This window comes from Garra rufa, chromosome 17 (assembly GCF_049309525.1).
Source record: "Garra rufa chromosome 17, GarRuf1.0, whole genome shotgun sequence".
Lineage (NCBI taxonomy): Eukaryota > Metazoa > Chordata > Actinopteri > Cypriniformes > Cyprinidae > Garra > Garra rufa.
The window spans coordinates 34,948,334-34,965,439 of NC_133377.1; the positions used below are offsets into that span (position 1 = coordinate 34,948,334).

The 17,106-nt window shown below is 36.2% G+C and overlaps 1 protein-coding gene across 1 annotated transcript; it reads left to right on the forward strand.

The window, feature by feature from the left end:
* Nucleotides 1-11,860: 11,860 nt before the first annotated feature.
* On the forward strand, nucleotides 11,861-16,789 carry LOC141289462 (C-type lectin domain family 4 member E-like). Its single transcript, XM_073821562.1, has 7 exons — nucleotides 11,861-11,936; nucleotides 12,449-12,583; nucleotides 12,698-12,739; nucleotides 12,859-12,930; nucleotides 13,044-13,198; nucleotides 16,413-16,522; nucleotides 16,615-16,789. Exons 1-7 carry the CDS (start codon nucleotides 11,861-11,863, stop codon nucleotides 16,787-16,789), a joined length of 765 nt encoding a protein of 254 aa, XP_073677663.1.
* Nucleotides 16,790-17,106: the final 317 nt, after the last annotated feature.

The following is a 17,106-nucleotide window of genomic DNA, read 5'->3' on the forward strand; positions in this document are numbered from 1 at the left end:
TCAAAAATATTGTATTCAAATTAGGGGTGGGCGGTACACCGGTGTCATAGTCATCACCGGTGTGAGATAGCGCCACGACATGGATTTTCTAATACCGTCAATACCGGTATATTTAAAACATTAAATTTTCTTCAAACGTTCAGTTGTGGTCTGAATACCTGTCCTTATACTATATATCTTGTTGTAAATAAAAAAGTAAAACATATTCGTATCAGCTTTGCAGGTGGTAGGTAAAAGGGGAGTGGCCATTAAACGGCTGGTGAAACATCGTGAAGAAAGGGGCGGAGTGGCAATCGGGACGACCGGGACTTTTCCCGGTCGGCCGGCCAAAGGATTTACACAGCGGATCACAAATTGAGCAGGCGCGAGGCGAACGCGACCGGCCTGTTTACGTTTACTTTCGATTTTGTAAAGGGAGCAGCACATCTTATAATAGATATTTGTCAGTGAGTACAAGATTGCAACAAATCCTCCAGTCTATTTTTGTCATCTCTCTTTACTTTCGACCCGTGATCGTTCAAATCTAAAGTTCATTGTACACTAAGTCCGATTTTCGTATGTGTTTTTTTTTAGTTTTCTCATATTCGCCATCCTTATCAAAATGCTTATTATGGATGTGAAAATGCAGAACATCAAACATGATCCAAATTTTTTTATGACGGATGAAAGTTTGAGAGGCAGTGTGTAAACTCGATTAACATAACATGTATTTTTTTTAACGTGCAAAAATGTCGGACGAAAATTTCGTACTCATGTGTACAATGACATTAACTCCAGCAGCTCTTGTTGGATGCAGGGTTGCCAAGTCCGCGTTTTTCCCCACAGAATTGGTCTACTTTTAAACTGTTGCCATGGTTTGATTTCCCCCAGTTATTTAAAGGTTTTAAATATTGCAGAAATTAAATTTTAAAATTTTTTTTTTGTTTTGTTGTACACTGTTAAGTAAGATCTTTAGGTTTTTTGCAAAATAAATATGTTGAGAATGCATAATACTCTCCCATGTCTCTTTTTGATAAGGATACCTACCATATACTTATTATATTATGAAAAGATTAACTTTATTCACATACTAAATGGACAGGACAGGCTACTTCTCCGAAAATGTACCAAAAAAAGTAATACCGTGATATTATACCGGCACCGTTCAAAAGATGAAAAATACCGTGATATTAATTTTAGGTCATATCGCCCACCCCTAATTCAAATATTTGGGCTTGGAAAAAAAAAAAATAATATTCAGTGCATCCACCAACCCAGGAAACATGAAAAAGAGCAACCAGTAACTTTTTGTTTTGGTAAGACTTTCTCTGTAAGCATGTGAAAAAACAACCAGGTCAGATTTTGCACCCCCGTGACATCTGCATGTTTCCACCCACAATGCTGTCATTGTTTTGTTTTTTTGCAAGCGACAATGGTGTACCAGTTCTAATGCCATGGCCAAGTTCTAGCAAAGCATGCTAACTGTTATTTCCTTATCACAGAACACTATAGAGTCCCAAACTCAGAGGAGACAAGAGGGCAGTGGATTTATTGATTTATTTACTGTATATTACACTTCTGCCACACAAATCTAATTTAAACGTGATTTCTTTCCCAGCTGTTTCCCTTCACAGACATAACTGACTGTGTTTGTAACTCCTGTGTGTTTTTAACATAAACGTGTGTGTATTTTGACAGTTTAAGTGCAATAAATCATGAAAGAGAACTTAGTGTAGTATAGGGTTGGGTCGATAGACGATGCCATCGTCCATCGCCGATGGCCAATTGACATCACGATGCTGAGCCGGCATCGCGATCCTCCGCCCCGCCCCCGCAGCGCCCCGCCCCGCCCCCGCCGCAGCAGCAACCCGCTCACGAAAAACACACACTTAAATATAGCCAAATGAAATGCATGCTTTCAATTTCTGCATCTTTACTTATTTTATTATTATTATTATTATGAGGAAATAATAACAAGGAAGTTATTAGTGATCACAATACAAATTACAGTGAACTCCTAACGAATTACATGAAAGTTCGTTTACATTAATAAATGAGGCATACAAAAACAGCAGAAAAAAAATCTAAATAATTTTAATTAAATTAGATTAAATAAACTACACCAAATATGCCCTTTTCATGGTTTTACCATAATGAACAGAGCTTGGAACAAAAACAAGAGTAGGCTATATCTTTTTTTCCATCGAAATACGAATGTACAATACAAAGCCTAGTATACATTATAAATAACACTTTATCATTCAAATACATTGGGAATATGGAAACACTTGGATTTGTGCCGAAAAACAGAGGTGCGTGAGCCCAACGCGCTATTTTTAGTTTCGCTTTGTTTTAGTTTCTTAACTTTATATATTTTGTTTCATTTCTGTTCTGTTCTAAATACCTCTACATTTAAATAATTCGTTTTGGAGTCAGGGTAACTAACTTATAGCTATGTTTATAGTGTTTATAATGTTAATACATAATATTTCGCTTGATTTGGTATCATTTCTGATATTACCCTTTCTCTCTAAACATTCTGCTGCTCAGTAAATGCGTTTGGAGAGAGTGGGTTAAGCAGTAAGCAAACAATGAGAGCGTTATTGAACTTAAAAAAGCTGACTGGTCGAAAATATGTTAAGGACCAACACACATCCTCCAAATGCATCTATATAAACCCGCACTTGCTCTTGTCTCGTCTGCACGCACGCACTGTCACGATCTAATGCACTTGTTAATGCCGGATCTTTAAAAACAAATACCGGAACGCAAAAATCCAAAATCGGACATTTTCCAGAACAGGATCGGGCTCAAATTAAGCACTGGTGGACACGGTAGGCTACAATTAATTAATTCGTTATGAATAAATTATTTAACAACAACCATCCCTCACCCCCGCCCCCCGCAGACGATGCCATCGTCCATCGCGATGTTTCACATTAGACATCATAAGATGCCAAATTGGTCGACATCGCCCAACCCTAGTGTAGTACTCACACGCCGCATGTGTGCGCTCAGAAAACCCTATATCAGAAGTTTAAACTAATATGGTTCAAAACGCATGATTTCAGCATGATAAACAAAACCAAAATGATGTTCTTAGCAGAGTATGTGAGGTAGGAGCTATAAAGGCACAGCCCTATTCTGGGAAAGGAGCGGGGAGCAGCAGCTTATTTACATTTAAAGAGCCATGCAACAAAACAGCATGTGTCTGCTTCCACTCAAAATAGGCATTTTCAAAATAATAGAATAAATTATCTTTTTGAGCTGAAACTTTACACACGTTCTGAGGACACCTGAGACTTATATTACATATTGTGAACAGTTTAATGACATTTATTTGACTGTATTTTTTGCATTATGTGCCAATGGTGACAATTCAAATGGGGAAAGAGCACTTTTCAAGATTTTTCTCCAAGGTTTGCATTTCTGTAACTCAAGAAGTATTAAACATCTCAATGGAAAAAAAAAACTTGAAAAGTGTTTCCCCATTTTTGAATGGTCACAATGGCACATAATGCAACAAAGATCAACAGACTTTTCTAACAAACCTACCAATCTCCATGTAAAAATAACATTATAATGCTGCCATCATTTTTACCCTCTGAAAATTGTAATTTTGACTCCCCTCCACAAAATAGTGGATTACTTAAACAAATAAGTAAATAAACATCCATGACATCTAATATTATGGCTTTCATCACTATACATACTATCTTTCTTCAGAAAAAATATTAGCAAAATCCAAATTTTGAGAATTTGGTTGATTTGACATGGAATGACACACTTCCTTAACTCATTTCATTGCATTACTCACTTATTTAGTAAATACAAGTCAGTCTTTTAAACACCACTTGTTTTCTCTTTCTTCCAAATTGCTCCTGTATCAGTCATGGCAAGAAATCTTGAAGAACTTACAGCCAACTACACCAGAGTTAGAGAACATCTGTCATTTTATGAAGGTGAGCCAATTCTATTTCAGACACAGGTTCAAAATCTCAGCACTTTTTTAATGTCAAGTGTTTCATGGTCTGAAGAACAAGTAACTTTCATATGCTTTTATTTCAGCATTTACAGCTCAGTCCATCAACTGTAACATAAGCTTGACAGCTTTTATTGGAAAGTTGTACTTCTTCAGCTCTAATAAAATGAACTGGTCAAGGAGTCTGGCTTTCTGCATTTCAAAAGGAGCCGATCTGGTCACCGTACCCAACCAAACAGAACAGGTGAGAAATCACGGTTGGACTTGGATGTGCATTTAAAATACTTCATATTTTAAATCTGATAAACACAATATTCAAAAACAGAATTGCACTGCAATGTGATTTAACAAACAAAAAAAAGTGTAGTATTTCAAAATCATAATTTTGAAAAATGTAGCTTTCCTCTATTAGATTTTTCTGGCCTCTAAAATTAAACAGACACACTGGATTGGTCTCAGTGATCTGGAAATGGAAGGACACTGGGTTTGGGTGAATAACCAAACACTCAAAGAAACTGGAGTAAAGTAAGAAATTTGACTATGGTTATTTGTTTATCAATGTAACAATGTAATTTATTTTGACCATTAATCGCCCGTTTCTGATTTTGAAGGTTTTGGCACAAGAGGAAATCTGAGAAAAGTGAACCTGATAACTGGCAAAAAGACGATCCCACTGGAGAAAACTGTGCAGTTATTAACAATAATTTCAGGTCTATTTTGTATATGCACAGAAAACAAGGCTCTTTTTGATTTACTTACTCATGGCAGATTAAAAATGCATTTTCCTCCAATGATTGAACTGAAGCTGTGTTTTCGCTTTTATGCAAGTGATTTATATAAAACTGCTGTGCACTTTTTTATTTGGCTTACACATTTTTAACAAACAAATACATTTAAAGTGATGCATATTTGTCAGTCATACATAAAACTTTCCGACCTCAAACAAATCATGGCATCATTTTTGAAATGCATGAATTCAAACTGCTGAGAATCTGTACAAACATGTGAAAACAGTTACATTTATTTTTTTTAAAAACAAGCAATATTCAGGTTACAAGGTTAAAACCAATTGGATTTATTGATGACAAATATATAAACTTGGTTACTGTGTAATTAAAACATATTCTGTTTATTAGTGCTATTCTGAAATCTTACCCGTTTCTTACCGGTTTCATTTATGCATGACAGAAAAATCTGTGTGTGTCTAACAGCTAAATGATTAAATGTAACGTGCACTTCATCTATTTCAGGTCTTCGAAGCCATATGATTTAACTAAAATGTTGGTAATTTTGTATTTTTACAACATGCCTACATGAAGCTTGCAACAAATTTTGCCCATCACAATGTATTTCTCTCTGTTCATTTCTCCACAAGAGGTCACTGATGCAGCATCTTGTAAATGATAACTCAGCCTGAGTCATAAATTCTAGGTTTAACAAAACAAAGCTAAATTAAATGTTTACAATTAAAAGTTACCATAATTTAGGCCTAAATACACTTGAAACATAAAAACTCACACATTCTCCGCTGTTAAAGCAACACTAAGAAACTTTTCCCTCAATGCTCCCTCTACAGGTTAGAAGCGGAATTGTCCATTACCTCTGTCGTAAATAATTTAGCCTACCGTCGTGTCACATGCACGTTATTTGTTTGGAGGCTATCCAGGACCGGCTTTGGAAATAACGATGTCCAGTGACAAGGTAGAGTATGTTGCATGACTTTATGAAAGTATGAAAACGAAATAAAACATAATAAATGACATTGTTTGCTATTTATTTTTGTGTGAAACTGACATAATTTTGAAACGGTCTAGCAATAGCCAGATAGGTGTACACAAGGAAAAAAAAGTATTGCTTAACAGTTTAGTATGTAATAGCCATTTGCATTGTCTGGGAAAATCTTGAGAATGTTATTGTAAAATGTTATTGTAGAATGTTATTGTCTTGTTTTTGCGCGACTAAAGTTCTAAATTACGATTCATGCCTACAAGTATTTGACCTTCATACAGTTACCGTAATAAGTTCGTAATTTAGTTTCCCGGTCAAATGTCCTCCATCGCCAAAAATCAACTCACAACTTCACTAACTCAAGCATGCTAGCAATCAAAAACGCTAAACACAAACTAAGAATGAACAACTTTGGAAACGATCGAACATTTGGGGTGATTTTGGCAGTTATTGTCATCCTTCACTGCATTCAACTCAGAACATCAGTGGTAGAAAACGCCGTATAAACACAAACTTACGTGTTTAGCAAAATATTAGCACAATAGCTAACACCTTAGCTTACATGAGCCAATCGATATAAAACAATCTACAATGTATCGTACACAGATCTATGCACACTGTTGGGGTGAAAAAAGATTATTACTCACAAGTCCAGCAGCAACAATGCCAAGTGAGCATCAGTGTCGCATCTTGTAGCCTCCTTCAACTCTCGCCAACGAGTGAAAGCCGGTACAATGTTGACTCTAGTTCGAGCTCTTTCTCTTTTCTTCGCCTCCTCCGACACACTCTTCCTTTTCTTTGCAGGCTCCGTCATGACGAAAATTGTTCAAGCTACCTGCTGCTAGGTATCTTCCATTTACATGTACCTGCCGAGTATGCTCCACCCAGAGAGCCTTGCAGGATGCTACACCTTTTGTGAAGCCTGCCGTTAAGCAAGTCGCATTTGTAGACTCATTTGAACTACAAAACCGCGACCCGACGACCCAAACTTACATAGTTCTGTTATGGCTGATAGAGGGTCGCAAATCGAATACGAAAGTGCCGTTTCACCCTGTTATGAGTTGATGAACCACTGACATGAGTTCGGAAACATTATTTTAAGGTAAAAAAAAAAAAAACTACTTAGTGTTGCTTTAAGGTAGGGGTGTCAAACTCAATTTAGGGTGAGGGCCGGATGAGAAGAAGTGTGACCATGTGCGGGCCGACTCTCCTTTTTTCATAGAATCTCCTTTCAAATCATAGTGCACCAAATTACAAATGAATTAGCAAATAATAATTACAAAAAAAAAAAAAAAAACTAGAAAGACACAATATTCTGTAAAACTGCATTTAATAAGTCCTCAGAAACTGTTCATTAACACTCGTATTCCTTTTTGGGAAAACAAAGTTGTCTAAGTAATGGCAAACAAAACCCTTTCCTTTGAACATTAATATTATTTGTCAGGTACTTTTTAGTAATGAGAAAATAAGAAATAACAAATGCTAAAGATTATGTGTACAGACAGTTACATTAAATATGAAGCTATATGCTACAATATAATTTACAAACTAGAAAAACACTTCACAATTAAAAAAAAACCTTTAACATATTTAAGAACTCCAAAGCTTATATGTAAAAAAATAATGGTTAATTCTAACGAAAAAAATACTTTGGATAGGAACTATAAGCAGGCACTAGAAATGAGAACTTTAACAAATAAACATCTAGAATGCATTTGTAATGCATCAGGTTTGACATACGCACGTATACATACGTAATGAGATGCGCAGATGAGCTCAAACGTCACTCGAATCCGCAGCTTCAAATAAATTATCCACCCGCCCGCCCCTGTATATTTATCTGATTTAGCTAACTGGGGCCAACTGATAATCAACAGTACAATTTACAAATTTGACCCCTTCCCAACAGGGAAAACCACAAACAATCAAGAATTCAGCATTATATGGCGTCATGGCTTTGCAATCAAAAAATGTGGTTATAATGGAAGTCAATGGGGCAAAAACAGCCACAAACAATAAATGAGGGAGAAAAAAAGAAAATCTGATGCTGCGCCAAAACTAACAATGCATGAAAGCCAATGTTCTTACTAATCTTTCACATGTCCAAGACTGTTAAAAAGGTTAAAAAAAATCCAGGCCACAATTACCTTTTGTATTGAAAATTAGTAATTTTGTGTTTTTTTTTCCCAAAATCTGTGACATCATTTAGGAATTTGGCAATTAAAGAGTTAAAATCCAGAGTTTTTTTTTTAAACATTTAGTATTTTTGAGCAGGACTGAGGTTGATTAATAGATTTAGGCAAAAAAATTTGAAAAAAATATTTATCTGATACATTTTTACAGCAGTTTAAAGTAGTGGCTGTTTTCAGCCACGAAACATAATGAAAGGGTAGTAAATTTGCCCACAGTGAACTGTTGAGTTTTTGAAAAATTTCAAAGCATTTTCCCAAAATATGTATCAAAATAAGATTAGTCACCAAAAATCATTCCATTTGCTTTAACAGAGAAAAAGTTGTGGCCAAATTAAGACTCAACAGCACCCCTCAGTGGACGAAAACGTCCCTAACAACACATAAGGGTTAACTTTGTCTTTCAGCTGACGGTTCAAGTCTCTTGCAAGGTCCCCAATTCTTTCAGCCACTGTATTTCTTGACAAGCTAATACTGACTTTTTTTTCTCAGGACACACAAGCTCCGCTGCCTTTACCACACACGCGAGTGCTTGCCACACATTCTCTTCAGTTAGCCGACGTGTTCAAAATTTGATTTTGGCGCCGCTTTAGAATGCGCATGTTAGCGGAAGCAAAATGAAATCATCAATAATAAAATAAAAATGAATAAAACGATATTGCCGCGAATACTCGTACACAGACTTTATTTAATACTACTACTACTAATAATAATGATAATTAAAAAAAAAAAAAAAGATTTAATATTAAATATTATTGTTCAAAGCATTCCGCGGGCCGTACTCGGGCCGCATGTTTGACACCCCTGCTTTAAGGGGAGACACTGCAGGCAAAAACGTTTTTTCATGCACCTGTCAAGTTTGAGATTTCAGGCTTTTTTTTTTCATAAAGTGTTTTTTCAGACTAGTGGAAAGAAAACATCCAAAAGACAGTGTTAAGTGTTTTATAGCTATTTTATAGCACATTATTTATTTGTGTCAATAGATTTCATTTAAATACATATTTTTAAAAAGGCCATTTTCTCAAAATGAGTTTTCTCTCCTACACTAAGCCATAAATCTCCACTTCAGTAACACTTACACACACCAAACTTTGTATTTTTATTCCTGTTTATATCCTGAAGGTTTTTACAGAGGGATTTGTTCATATATAATTTGCTTGATTTTATACATTGTAGTTCCCCAAAAAATGTAAAAATAAAATTGTATTACAAAAAATGTTTGCAATTATCAAAGTAATCAATCAGTTGCTCAAGTATTCAGCTTTGTTGGAAATTTAAACTACACAGAGGCTGCTCATGCCACGCTGACAGTACCAAGATGGCGAAAGATGACCAAAAAAGTATTATGTAATTGTTTACTTACGGTTTGCCATGCAGCTGCTGTCAGATCCAACACTCTTTGAAAAACCCTCCATTACTGTGTTGTTTACATATCAGTCTGCAGTCAAACGCTCTTAACAAACGCTTTTACGCAATCCAAGACGCCATTAAAACCACCCACTTGTTCATGGTTCCTTCTAAAGACTGTACAAAGACGCTAACGAGCTGTTTACAGTAGTTTGAACTCCACATGCTCTTGCTTCGCTTTCGTTTGAGGTTGAAGCCAAGTGTGCAGCAGAAGTTCCGAAAAGTGAAGCCAAAATTTTTCGATCGCCCCCCGGTGGCCGGCTGCAGTATAGGCCATAAACCCCGCCCTCTCCATGTAATCTAATGGGACGTGAGCCAAACTAAATAATCGAATTACACTTCAAAATAATTTTTTTCCAAAGGTTTCCATCGAGCGAGGTAGTTCTAATTCATGTTTAAGTGTTCATTTTTCTAATAAGTTCGCTTTTAGGTAGTTATTTAATGCTATAAAAACGGGGTGTGGTGTCATGGTAGTGATCTTGCAATTGGGTCTGCGGGAGTTTGGGCGGGACTTTGACACCGCGGCTCCGCCTCACGACACTACTGCGCAGACTCTGGCTCCAAAGTCCACTCACACAGTTCACTTAAAGGAGTGAATGAAAACAAGTGAGTGAATTCGGACACTGAGTACACCGGAAGGACTGCCGCTTTGCATAGTTTGTGCTTGCTGTTAATAATAATAATTTGAAACTGGCAAACCAGCAGCTCCAGTATTAAGATTAAAGGGTTTCTTTCAAAATCTGACATGGAAATTATGTAGGCCTAGAAATTATGTAAACCCTAGTTAAACAATCTAATAATAATAATAATAAATTACAATGAATTTATACCTGTGTACGCTTGTACACAGTGGACGTGAGCTCGTTGTAAAATGAATAGCTGGATGTTTCAGCTCCAGGCGCCATTTTCTGGCAAGACGAGGAAATTCATTCGTCACGCGACTCTACAGTGAATTATGGGTATTCTCTAGCTGTTGAGTGTACATTGGTTGCACACTCGCTTTTGCGTTGCATTGTGGGATTGAATGAGTGCACTCGAGAACATCCAGGGTTTCGGACACCACTAAAAATGTCTGTCCCCTCAAATAGTGCCCTATTTGAGGGTATAGGGGGCGATTTCGGCCAAGGTGCGTTCACGCCATATCGGAATTCCCATATTTACGAGATTCCAACTTGTAAAAAGCGTTCACTCCCTCATAGAACTTGTAATTACAACTTGTGAACTGGGAGTCTTCTGAGAGCTACGACTTGTACCACATGACCACTGTACCACCTGACCAACATAGGCTCTGTTTAGGCATTGATAGTGTTGCCATAGAAAAAGCATAATTCCAAGTCCGAGGACGTGAACAGTTCCAAGTCGAACGTCACATGTTGTCATCTCGAAATTACGGTAGTTACGATATGGAGTGAACGCAGCATATGGCTCCAAATGATGTAATTTCCCCAAAGATGGCAGCGGTCATATTGAGACGCTTTGGCTTCACTTTTCTATAGTGGAATGAAGCGGAGATGCTCCGTCCATTTTTTTTTTTTACAGTCTATTGGTGAAACACAGTGACTTACCGGCACCTACTGGTGGTTTAATGCTGCGTTCCAGGCAGGTTTTTGAGCCTGTAAATCACGACTTCAAACCACGACTCACAAATTTGTAGCGTTCCAGGCAAGTCACACCAAACTGCCTGTGCGCATTTATTATTTTTATATTATTATTAATTTGATTGCAGCGTTATTTGTCCTAAAGGCTATTTTTCCATGTTCCATTTCTGTTACGTCAGAGCTCATCGATCTATTAGGAGTTCATGGGTGGGAAATCACGGGTTTGACTGCCTTTCCAATACACTTTCAGGATAGAAGGCTGGAAAAACAGGTATCCATGTTTTTCTTCCTGTGAGAGTGGATGTGGCCATTTCTAAATTTATGGGTGTGGCTTTAAGTCTCATCTGCATTCAGCTATTTTTAGCTGAACAAAATAACAAATTTTGCTGCTTGATATCGCAATTTGTTGTATCTTACCATATTATTTTAATGTATTATCCTTATTATGAAGACACATGGTTTGTAGTGCGAAAAGTTTTAGTTTACTGCGTTATTCTTCTTGCTGTTTCCCTATAGCAAATAATGAACTGGATGTCTCACCCATAAGCTTACTTCCACTTATGTCACGGTTTGGTTAGTTATTTTTTCCAGATATGCGACCATACTGGAGATACTGGATGTAAACTACAGCATGGATTGCACGGTCCCCCTGAATATGCTGCTTGATTTGTCATAACTTTTGGCAGTATAATAGTGCTTCAAATGTTTTTCCCAGGTCCGACTGATTAGTACAGACCAAAACATTCAAATGCTTTTCCTTTTTCCAAACCCCTAGTGAACATTAAAAAAATGTGAATTACTGGGAGAAAGCAAAATGACCACAGTTCCCTATATTTTTGTCTTTTAGTTATGTCTGTTATTATATGTATATCTATTTATTGAATTTGCGGCTCTACTGTCAATGACTTATTTCCTGTGCTTCAGTGTGTGTGATTTCCTTACTGTCAGTCACACAACACATCTGTCAGGTTAATAAAATGGATGTAGTCTATGAAAATTCTGAATACATACGTTCAGCAACTGCTTCAAATCCCAAGCGCTCCAAATACAAAGGTAAGACAATTTATCAACAAAATGCAGTTTATGCAAATATAGTATCCAATAATATATACACTGTTTAATACATTTAATAAAACAAAATATCAAATGTCTAATAGTACTGTGAATTCTCATTCAACCAATCTGGATCAGAACTACTCGGCACTATAAACAACCTTTATAAAAGAAATATGAATACTTGAGTGTAAGAATTGACATTGTGTGGCATTTCCTTCCTTCAAGGAAGTATCAAGAACTATGGCTTAGTTCAGACTAATTCTTTATCATACGTCAACCTTTACTCTGGTTTAAACTGGTTTTACGAATTATACAGAACATGGTGTGCGCTTATATAAAACTCAAACCGAAATTGAATGGGCATTTATTAACATATTTGTCAAGTTCTTGTGTTTTACCCAGGCTATTGTACAACATATTCCCTTACTTATAAAGATGTATATCTAGTTCTGTTTTAAAACATTTGACTCTTATAGTTATTATAAACTTCTGCTGTCTTCTAAACACAGATCAAAAGACCCTCAAGAAAGAAGTTACTGTAGTCCATAAATGGACTAAAGTTGTTCTGATAGCTCTCGGTGTCTGTCTGGTCTTTGCTGTCGGAGGCGTTTGCACTTTGGCAATACTTCTTACACATGTTACACGTAACTAATTTTACTTCTAAACTCATGTTTCATACCTAAATATAAGCATTTTGCTTTATCTACATGTATTTGACCTTCTATTGATTTTGCATCTGTTGCTTTTTTTAAATTCAGACTCCAATGTGTCTGTGTCTGATCAGGACCACAATGCCACAGGTGAAGGAAATACAGCAACCACAACAATTTCACTTCTGATTTGTGAAAATTGCCAAATGTCCCACACCAGACTACCATCAGCATGTCATCTTCATTGTTTGTCTTTGTTTTGGATGCAGATTACAAAGCACAATTTGATGCGCTCCGTAACCAGCATGAGGAGACACTTAAAAAGCTGAACAGATTAAATTGTACGTCTTAAGATCTGAGCCATGTGCAAAGTATAAAAGACCTTAAATAGAGAAAATTAGTCTGAAATAACAAATAATTGATTTATTATTTTTTTATTTTTTTTTTACTTAAGACAGCACAGGTTGTGCACTTTGTGCCGTCCACTGGATTCATTCTGGAGGAAAGTGCTACTACTTCTCTACGGTCAAGATGAACTGGACACAGAGTCGAGATCACTGTGTGACTCTAGGAGGACATCTAGTGGTCATAAACAGCAAAGCAGAGCAGGTGTGTTCAGTTAAACACTTGATACAGCCGCAGTCCAATATTGTTCACACAGAAACAAATCATAATTATATATGTTCTGTAGGCCTATATTATTGTCCACTGATGGTATTTTAGCAATCAAAATGGTAAGCTGTAAAAAATAAAATAAGTTAAACATACTGTAACTCTCAGTCAACATAAAACAGAGCCCGTTTTACTCCTAGCGCTACATTTTTGGGAGAAACAGGCCAAATTTGTGCCAAAATCAGGCTTGATTTGTGCATCTGGAATTGATTTATTTATTCTGCAGATATTCAAAAAACTTCTTGTTCTCTACTTTTCTGTATTTAACATCTAGCAGAGTGCTAGGCTCTTTAATGCTGTATTGCCTTATTAGATCAATGACACGTGAAACAATCATCTTTTCTTACAGAATGAAAAAAACATAAATGAACATCAGAATTTTTTTTATTTTAACCCTGGAAAGATGTCAGTACACACAACTGTTCAAGTTTAAGTCCTCCGAAGTTGATCTATACTTTCCTGTCTGATTTTGTAGGACAGAATGGCGAATTTGGCATTATGATTGGTCAGATCGCTTGTCAATGATGCTCTTTGTGAAGGGTTAATTCGGCCTAATTTTCCCTCAGAATTGCGTGATATAATAAAGCAATAAGCCCCCAAGAAGCTGTGGTTTACAGTAAATTTATAACAGACGCGAAACAGAGTTCCTAAAACCCCCTTAGCTGTTATAAACTCACTGGAAACCACAGCTTCAGTGCTTTTTGCTTTTATAAAACAGTTATTCCATATGTATAATAAGGTTTTACAAAATAAAACAGAGCAAATAAAGTGTAATGATATAAATAAAAACAGTATTCTTCCACCACTAGGTTTGTGTAATTTACAACATCTTAGAACGCGGCTCAACCAATCAGAATCAAGGACCGAAACTACCTATTTTATAAATTCACAGTTGCTCATTATAAAGTCGGAATTCTGAGAAATGAATTCACAATTGCGAAATCTTAACTCACGAATCCTATTTTTTTCCTCATTTTTTTTTACATCTTGCAATTATGACTTTTCTCATAATTGTGACTTTATAACTCGCAATTGCAAGTTCATATGACATAATTCTGAGAAAAATTTTTTATCTTGCAATTCTGACTTTATTTCTCACAATTGTGTTATCTCACGCAGTTCTGAGAAACTGAGTTTATATCTTGTAATTCTGACTTTATAACTCGCAATTGTGAGTTTATTTAATTCTGAGAACAATAATCTGAATTCTGAGTTTATATCTTGCAATGCTGACTTTATAACTCGCAATTGCGAGTTTAGGTATTTGACTTTATTTTTCACAATTGTGAGTTTATATTACGCAGAATTGAGTGTATCGTGCGATTTTGACTTTATAACTTGCGATTAAGAGTTTATATCTCAATTCTGAGAAAAAAATTGTCAGAATTGAGTTTATATAGGTATGTGCAAAAAAAAATTATATCGAGGGAAAGTCTTTTTTTTTCAATAATTTGTTTCAAGTAGTGAAACTTGTGTGTTATATTAGTTCACTACATACAAAGTGAAATATTTCAAGACTTTGTTTCAATTTTGATGATTATGGATTAAAGACCAAAAAAAAAAACAAATCCAGTATTTCACAAAAGTAGAATATATCATGTGACCAATAAAAAAGGGATCTTAAACACATGTTGTCCTTCTGAAAAGTGTGTAAATGCACTGAATTATGTCCTCAGTACTTTGTTGGGCCTCCTTTTGTAGTAATTCCAGCATCAAGTTGGCGTGGCATGGAGGCGATCAGCCTTTGACACAGTTGAGGTGTTATGGCAACCAAAGTTGCTTTGATATTGGCCTTCAGCTTGTCTGCATTTTGGGGTCTCTGTTCCCTCATCTTCCTTTTGACAAGACTTTCAATGGGGTTTAAGGTCAATCAAGTAGTTATTCCATGGCTATTAAACCAGGTACTGTAGTTTTGGCTTTGTGGGCAGTAGCCAAATCCTGCTGGAAAATAAAATCATCATCTCCAAAAAGCTTGTCGGCAACAAGAAGCATGAAGTGCTCTAAAATTTCCTGGTAGACAGCTGCGTTGACTGTGGACTTGATAAAAGACAATGGACCCACAGCAGCAGATGACATGCTCCCCAAACCATCACTGTCTGTGGAAACTTCACACTGGACTTTAAGCAGCTTGACTCTGGTCTTCCTCCTTCCTGGGACCTTGATTTCCAAATGAAATGCAAAATTTGCTTTCACCTGAAAACAGGACTTGGGACCACTGGACAACAGACCAGTACTTTTTCTCCTTAGCCCAGCACATACGCTTCTGACGTTGTTTTTGGTTCAAGAGTGGCTTGATGCATAATCAAGCTTTTTGAGAGGATTTTATTTTCCAGCAGGATTTGGCACCTGCCCACAAAGCCAAAACTACCAGTACCTGATTTAATAGCTATGGAATAACTGTACTTGATTGGCCGGCAAACTCGCTTGACTTAAAACCCCACTGAAAATCTATAGGGTCTTGCCGAAAGGAAGATGAGGGAACAGAGACCCCGAAATGCAGACGAGCTGAAGGCCAATATCAAAGCAACTTGGGCTACCATAACACCTCAACTGTGTCAAAGGCTGATCGCCTCCATGCCACGCCGCCTTGATGCTGGAATTAGTGCAAAAGGAGGCCCAACAAAGTACTGAGGACATAATACAGTACATTAATATGATTTTTAGAAGGCCAACATGTCTTTAAGATCCTTTTTTTATTGGTCACATGAATTATTCTAATTTTGTGAAAAACTGTTTTTTTTTTTTGTCTTTAATCCATAATCATTAAAATTAACAAATCTTTCACTTTGTGTTAAGTGAACTGATATAACATACAAGTTTCACTTTTTGAAACAAATCATTGAAACAAATGGACTTTCCCTCAATATTCTAATTTTTTGGCACATACCTGTATCTTGCGATTCTGACTTTATAACTCATAATTGAGAGTTTATTTTGCACTTCTGACGTTATAACTTGTGATTAAGAGTTTGTATCTCAATTTTGAGAAAAAAAAAAGTCAGAATTGCAAGTTTGTATCACAGTTCTGAGAGAAAAAAAGTACACTGTGAGATAAAAAGTACACAGATAATAAGTCACAAAAAAGAAAAGAACTTTTGTGCATTACATCAATCTTACTGATAGTAAAACTGTTCAATTTGTTTTCCTTCAGGACTTTGTTACCTCTAACATTAGAGTAACCCACTGGATTGGTCTTAATGATTTGGACACTGAGGGACACTGGGTTTGGGTGAATAGCCAGCCACTTAACAATTCAATAGAGTAAGATCTACATTAATTTTTCAAATACAACCTTTGCATAAAAAAAACCACCAATACTTTAAGCAGATGTATTTTGTTTTTCTATTCTGCAGATTCTGGATTAAGCGAGACAATGGTAACAGAGAGCCTGATAACTGGACAAAAGGCCATCCGGACGGTGAAGACTGCGCTAGTCTAGGGCACCCAGGCGGAGAGACAGATTTCTGGTCGGATGCTTTCTGCTTTCTAGAGAAAAGATTTGTGTGTGAAGCTGCTGCAGCAGTATAATTCATCACTCCTGATCTTTCTCACATTAAAAAAAAAAACATTTACAAGTATGTTTTTCAAAACCAACTTCAATAGAACACATAAGAGACACATTTTGAGTTTTGTACTCACCACTTTTTCTCTGATATTTTATTGCATTATATTGCTTGAGTTGCTCGTATATAAAATAGCAAATGCTTTGTATCAAATGTATTTAGGTGTCTATTTTGTCTGATGATTGAAGTTTCAAAAAAGTTCTCTCTTTTTTTTTTCTTTTTTGAGTTGAACGCAAATTATTGCCACCAAAGTTGTAATTTGTAATCACAATTAAGAAACTT